The 7,709-nt window shown below is 39.7% G+C and overlaps 1 protein-coding gene across 1 annotated transcript in view; it reads right to left on the bottom strand.

The window, feature by feature from the left end:
• ssh2a (slingshot protein phosphatase 2a) overlaps positions 1-2,209 on the bottom strand; it is a 31,982-nt gene extending 29,773 nt beyond the window's left edge. Inside the window, exon 1 of the mRNA XM_077612246.1 lies at positions 1,980-2,209. Coding sequence (XP_077468372.1) covers positions 1,980-2,042 — 63 coding nt within the window. The 5' untranslated portion in view covers positions 2,043-2,209. The remainder of the gene's footprint in view (positions 1-1,979) is intronic.
• Between the last annotated feature and the right edge of the window lie 5,500 nt (positions 2,210-7,709).

A 7,709-nucleotide genomic window follows, 5' to 3' on the forward strand; every position in this document is an offset into this window, starting at 1 on the left:
GGGTTATGATGGTATGGGGACTTGTACAGGATGTTTGGGCGTGTCATTATTGCTCCTTATTCATACCTATCCTCTTCACCAATTTATTTTACAGTAATCCCTCAAATATTGCGGTTAATGTAGACCAGACATGGTCACGATAATCGAAAAATTGTGAAGTAGGGTCACCCCTATTATAAGTTTTTTCAGTGCTGTGTCTTAGTAGCAAGAGTGGCTTTCGCTTACGAGTTTCAGCAAGGATTTTCACATTTTTATGAACTTAAAAATAAATAAATGCAAAGTAGTGAATTCACGATCAGTGAAGAAGCGATAATCGAGGGATGGGTTTACATATTGGTACGACTCAGAGAGCCTCATCCAGATGTCCTACATCATAATGCATACCCTCAAAAGTACACGTACAAGTCCAACATAGGTTTGTAATATAACGTTTTAATGTCAAGCCAAGAATTGATGATTGGACCTTGGCCGGGCTCCTTATCCCTGTTGTAGTAAAACATGAAGGTGCTTGATTGTTTGAGGTCTGGGCTCATCTAGTGATGTCATACTCAGTATCAGTATCGGCACCTGATACAGCTATTTGGGCATTATTTTTGCATCGGACTGTATCAAATGTGGTCACAAGATTGGATCTGATCCAATGTATTCGGTACAATGGTGCTTTTTGGCTGCTGTTTAAAAAATGATATATAAATAAATGAAAGATGGAAACTCCACACAGGGACCTGGGACCAAACCCTCGATCTCAGAACTGTGGGGCGGACGGGGTAAACACTGGGCCGCCTCACACGGAAGATCGTGTAAGTAAAAAGCACTTCTGGCTTTAGTTTAGGCTTCCTTTGCACTGTTATGGATTGGCGGTTGTGTCCAAAACAGCCAGACAGAACCCCTGTGAGACCAGGTTTATTGTTCAAACTGATCTAGCACAGACAGTTTTAATCAATTAGGTTTCTCGAGAGCACCCGGCTGCAATCAAGGTCTTGATCGGTTGGAATGAGAACCAGGCCCCAGTACAGCCTTTTGTACAATTGTGTGCCCAGCCCTAGTATAGAGGCACTCAAATGCATTCCTCCATTGTTTTTGGAATGAAAAGTTTTATTGTCAAGCCAGGAATTGGACGCAGAAACATCAATTTTATAGTCATTAATGACTTTGAATTCTGAATTGGTCTTAAAGTGAATGTCTTTGGAGATTTATTGGGGTCAAAATATGCACCCGGTGTTGAAAAGCAACCCTTCCACAGTGTATCATAATCCGTGCCCAAAATCTGCATGGTTTCCTCACAGAAGAAGAGTAAGACTTCACAAGCTTGAATGAAAATAAAACTGAAAATGAATGACTGGTATACTACATTTCCAGGTCTGTGAGCCGGTCAGCCTGAGATAACACTGACGACATAGATTTACATGGGGGGTTGATCTAAGAAAAACACGCCAACACAGTCGTGTCTGAGTGTGTGTCAGCAGTTTTTAAGTCTCATGTTGGGGGCGAGCAAGAAGATAAGCGGAACCTCGAAGGATCTGACACGACTGTCACACTAACCTGCTTCCATGGGGGCTCTTTTCTTCCCACTGTCACTCTGCCTAACCGCCCCTATTGGACGTCAATGAAGCAGAAGGGATGCTGACTTGACAAGACGAATTAAGTTCCCGAACGAAGACCGCAGTGTTAAAAAAGAAAAGTCAGCTCAAAAACAAAAGCGTTATTTATCCATGCAATTCATTAGTCAATTGTTGTCCGGACCAGACTCAGGCGGAAGTAAGTTAGCTAACTGCTAATGATATAGCTAAATTACCGTACTTTTTAAACACAACGGTGGATGTTGGGACAATAAAAGTAGAGTTTAACTTTGCTAACCGACTATTATGCAGCCAAGTCGGCGCTGCACGAGTTAGAGTCGTCAAGACAAAGGGGGGATAAACAATTGATAATTGGACGGAGGTTTCCGCCAGATGTCAAAATAGTAGACGGATACTCACCGATACACAAGGGCTGGAGGTAGTGCTCGGTGTCGGTGACCGCTGGACTGTGACCAGAGCCATCCCGCCGGTTGCACCTGCTCACACCGCGGTCACCGAGAAGCGTATAAAAACGGAATACTACCGGACATTTTCAATAGACATTAACTACACTTAGGTCCCGAGGTTAAGTCTGATGTGATGGCTGGTGTGACCCGGCGTAGTCAAGCTAGATAGATCTGTTGGCGACATCCGGTGATGCATGTTTCGTTGTAAAGTGGGGTGTATGCTAGGTATCGTTTCAATAAATTGTATTATATGTTTTATTATTATTTTTAAAAACTATACAATTGTATTATTGCAATACATTCATTGTTTAAAAAAGAATTCTTCTTTTTCTATATATAGCATACAATGGACTTGCTCTTGTTTTGAAAATTAAATTATCAAACCATTCCCACCGCTTTGCATGCCTCCGAATGACTTGATTTTTGTCTTGTGCTCAGCAATTAGTTGTGCGCATGCGTCAAAGCAGCCAGCTGTCAAAAGGGTGTGAAGATTGTCTGAAATCGAATCTTGATGCTGGTGACTAGGCCCTAATCGATGAAATGATATTATGAAAATCAAATCGTTTGGGTCATGGTTGATTAGGAACAGGAATTATGTATACGTGGTCAAGTCTGTTATAACTCGTACAGGAGATGACCTGACCTGAGAATTGTTTTTTGAAAATTGGTGGGTTCAATTCCAGGTCGGCACATCCGGGTGAAGTTTGCATGTTCTCCCCAGGCCTGCGTGGGTTTTCTCCGGGTACTCCGGTTTCGTCCCACATTCCAAAAACATGCATGGTAGGCTGATTGGACACTGTAAATTGACCCTAGGTATGGGTGTGGGTGTGAATGGTCGTTTGTCTCCTTGTGCCCTGCGATTGGCTGGCCACCGATTCATTGGGATAGGCTCCAGCACCCCTAATGAGGATAAAGCAGTGCAGAAAATGAATGAATGATTTTTACCATTAAAAAAATGCAATTATTACTCATTTAAAATGTTTATCCATCTGTTTTTGTATTTAAAAACAAACTAATTAAAAAAACATCTTATTTTAATTATTTATCAACCACTAATAGTCACTTTCCCCACAAAGGGTTCATTAAAAGAAGACAACCAATTTACTATATTAAAAATTTCAATGCAAACACCACAGGGGGAGGGGGAAATAAAATTGATTCACGACATTATGTGGGTCATTGCCAGTGTCTCCTCACCCTTCCTCCATTGCTGCTTCCTCCCAATCCCCCACTCATCCTCCATTTTCTTTTTATTAGTAATGCAGTAACAACAAAAAATAATCAGAAGATATGGGACATCTTAAAACAAATACCAGGGTTTATTTAATCCCATTGACTCTGATGGATGATTTCAATGGGAATGAGCGATAAACAAAGATTTACTTGTAACAAGAGCAATGTATAAAATGGTTGCTGAAACCGACCCCCCGTCCCCCTTTTCACATGCACCTTTACTTTTATTGGGAGTGCTACAGCAAAGAGGCCATATTTTACCTTCTTCAGACTGCGTCACTCAGTATGGAACCCACGTTGTAGCCCCAATACGTCGGCTTTTTGGAAGATAAATATGGGCAAAATGGACGTATATAGATATACCACAGATAAGCCACAAAGAAGCTGCTTGTGAAGAATGACACTGTGCTGTAAAAAACAAGATTAGGATTAGACTGGAGTTTAATTCACCGTGGAAGATGTGAGACGTAAAACAATCCTCTAATTAAAGCACTGCTCTGTAATAGAGATTGCATCAGATTAATGTGTGACCTAGTATGGACGATTTGCGCTTGATCACATATTGTAAAAGAAAGCATTAGAATTAGCAGAATAATTTGGGTAGTTTTTAAGACACACTGTCAATTGGGTCAAATCCTTTTTGTTTTCATCAACTAAATAAATAAATATCAGTGTCATGCCCTGACACGTCTATGTATCTTATGTCCTCTCCAGTGTTAAGTCATGGTCAGTCCGCTTTTACATTGTATTAGAAAACCATGCTGATTTTGTACCAATAGGGGGAGATGTGAGCTTGTTGTAATCATTTCTTGACTGGGAGGATTTAATGAAATGTACAATATATCATACCTGTCAACATCAGCCATTTTCTACCCTTATTAATTATTGCAATTCCTCTTATTAAGTGATAATAAACCATACAAATTCAAACCGGCACATATTCAGTCAGACAGGATGCACTTAAAAGTCTAAAAATTTTCCCCAAAGTGAACGGGGTACCCAATCAGTCGGTGCGCCTTTTATATGCACTAAATTCAAGATTCTGTACAGTTTGACTGTCTGGGTACATTGCTTGCTGACGCGCTATATTTATATAGTGAAAAGGGCGGAAGCATGACAACATTAGCAATTGACAATGACATTTTCATCTGCTACCAGTGACCGAGAAGATCCAGTTAGAACCGAAATGGGGAAGACGAGATCGGTTTTAACAAAAAAAAACATACATTTGTTCCCATACAAAAGTTGTTATACGACGTATACAATTTGAAATGATAAAAAAACGTATAAAATATGGGGAAAAAAGTATTGGTTGACAGGTATGCAATATTCTACTCCATTTTCTACTGATTATATCTGATCGAGAGCGGCGTTGCATTTTTGTAAAATGTTAGTCAATTGGAGAGAATTAAGACCATAGGAATTAAGATGTTATGAAGAGGATTTATTGGAGGTACACAGCATATTGCAGGAGCCAAGAAACTTTTTGACAGAGAAAAATTCACATTTTCAAATGTTATTCTTTGAGAGCCATACTCAGAATTTAAAAGTAAAAATACATGAAATGTTTGCCTTTTTTAGTCATTTCACCACTTTTAAAGTACAAAAATGCACTGAATTCATTTGACAACAATGTTTTGCGGTTACTAATCAATGAGTACCAATGGGAGTATGCATGCAGAAGTCAAATAAAAAATAAAAAAGATGATTAAAGCGGTGCTAGAGGTAGTAACAACACCACAGTGCCGATGTGACGTTCCTATTGGTGCGTTCGGGACTCAGTTCTGTCACCAGCGGTTTCTATATTTTACCTTACAGATAAGGGAAGAGTCATCTGCTCCCATCAAAACAGCCACATGTGGCTCTCGAGCCATAGGTTCCCCACCCCTGGTATATTGTAATGACTCCTCACCAATGTGCAGTAAGAAATCATCAGCTGTTAAAGCAAAAGACAACACCGTTATTATGTCCCAGCAGAAAGAATCGCATTTAACAAAAGGAAAATTCAATTTATTTCATGTTTAATATTGGAGAAAAAGTACTTGCGTACAAGAAATTGTTACGTCCACATGAGACGTCTTCGGCGAGGTTGGAAGGATTAGGGCCCAGTCATGGGGAAGCAGGTGGGGACGAGGCAATTTGTGCACATAACAACAACTTTAATAACTTAGAAGGGACCTTACAAAACAACAAGGACTTGTGAAACAAAGACGAAACCAAACCGGAACATGGAGAACAAGTCGACCGAGGAGAAAGGTAGCGTGGCTGCATGGCAATGGTCGACCAAACGTCCGGTCGATGAAACGTCCGGGGACCAAACGTCTTTCGACAAAACGTCCGAGTACCGGGTGTGACAGGACCGGGTGAGTGTGCAGGCAGGGTTAGTGAAATGTAAATGGGGACAAATCACATGTAAACATTAGTGAATTGGCATTTTACATTATAATAAGAGTACAAAATATGATAATTTTGATTTTGTGTATATGTTGGGACCAATGATATGATCCAAGAACCTATGTGTTTGTGTGTCACAGAAAACCTCCTCAGCAAAGATAAGATGGCATTCTCTCACCTCGCAAAATGAGTTCATTAGTGGAGTGAAAGACGACCATTGCAGGGATTCAATGTTTCTGACCGATAAAGGACAGCAGCAACTGATTGGAGGTTAGGGAGGGAAGAAAAATTTTCATTTCCTGTTCTTCAGAGACAGCGACGGTATCAAAGAATCAGCAGAGTGAAGTTGTGGGGGAAAAAATGGAGAGCAGCTGAAAGGACAGACGGTGCAAGTCAGAGAGGTAAATGCCAGAATTTTAAATCCTGCCCGAGAAAGTCACCTATCAGATCAGGACTGAAAAAAGTCCCCCCAAAAATGAGTTGAAAGATATGTCAAACTGAGCTGCTCTGTAGAAAAAGACTGAGGGAAGTATGACCCAACCAGTCAAAATGGCAGGACTTGAAAAGTAAGAATGATGGTCCATCATTAGGAAAGAAAAAGAGAAGGCTGTGGGCATGGTGAAAATGGACTGGAGGTCTTGATAGACCCTTGGTCGTGATCCAAGCTGCTAGGGAGATACAGCTGAGGAGTCGGGATGCACTGGCTCAGCTCCACTGTTTAATATAGATCTGCAGCGATTAGACAGGCTCGAGAACACAGGAAGTGTCCGTCAGTCGGTTGAAGGGAGCTCAGAGGAAATGATCACAATAAAGAGGGCACATATGGGAAAAGCACACACACTGAGGTGTGAATATGTTTGGAGGTACACATCTTTAAATTAAATCTAATACAAATAAGCAGAGAAGTCACATGGAGTCATGATAACAGAACAGGGAACATTATATGCGCAAAAGCTATATTTGCAGCTCACAAAACACAAACATAAAACTATGTTAATATATTTAGTTTTGTTTTTTTGGGTTGAAGGCTAAATCAAAAATGTTTGCTGATAGTGCCGACTGCGAATTTGAGGGTCAATGAGCACAAAAAATTTAGGGAACATCTAAGTTGGCCTTAAATTTGCACAGCCTTGGTGGCTTTTTGCATACTTAGGCTAGGTTAGAAATTTATTTCATCCCGTATTCGGGAAATTTATTGGTTGCAGTAGCAAGACAGACACAAGACACACAAGACATTGTAGACCCAGGTCAGATGTGTCAAAGTGGTGGCCCGGGGGCCAAATCTGGCCCACCGCATCATTTTGTGTGGCCCAGGAAAGTAAATCGTGGGTGCCGAATTTCTGTTTTAGGATCAAATTAAAATGAAGAATATAGATGTATATTAAATTTCCTGATTTTCGCCCTTTTTAATCAATAATTGTAATTTTTAATCATTTTTTTCAGTGTTTTTAGTTCAAAAATCATTTTGTAAAATCTAAAAATATATTTAAAAAAAGCTAAAATAAACATTGTTTTAGATTATAAAAAACTGAATATTCAGGGCTTTTAATCCATTTATTAAAAAAAATCTAAATATTGTATCTAAAATGGTCCGGCCCACATGAAATTGAGTTGACGTTAACGCGGCCCGCGAACCAACCAGAGTCTGACACCCCTGACCTTGGTTAAAAAAAAGGTAAACTAAAGGTAATCCCCAGTTTGACATGAACTGTTTTCTCCTATTTAATGTGATTTTTATTTTTGCCAAATGCACCAGTGATAATAAAGTTAGTACCAAACATTGATCTCTCTAACAGCCCTAATCGAAAACTGTTATCTCAAGAGAAGTTTTTGACAGCAGACATTTATTAAGGTTTTCCTTATGTTATGACCCACGGCTGTATTTTCCTATTTTTTATATAGACTTGCAGACTGCGAAAACGAACAAATATTTTAGTTTATGTAATTGACACTTTAAAAACAGCAAAACAATGTGCTGATAAAATACTATACTAGAAGAAACATGCTCCAGATTGTTGCATTGGGCTGAAGGAAGTTTACACATATGCAACCATTT

The sequence above is a fragment of the Stigmatopora argus genome, chromosome 10 (genome assembly GCF_051989625.1).
Source record: "Stigmatopora argus isolate UIUO_Sarg chromosome 10, RoL_Sarg_1.0, whole genome shotgun sequence".
NCBI classification, from domain to species: domain Eukaryota; kingdom Metazoa; phylum Chordata; class Actinopteri; order Syngnathiformes; family Syngnathidae; genus Stigmatopora; species Stigmatopora argus.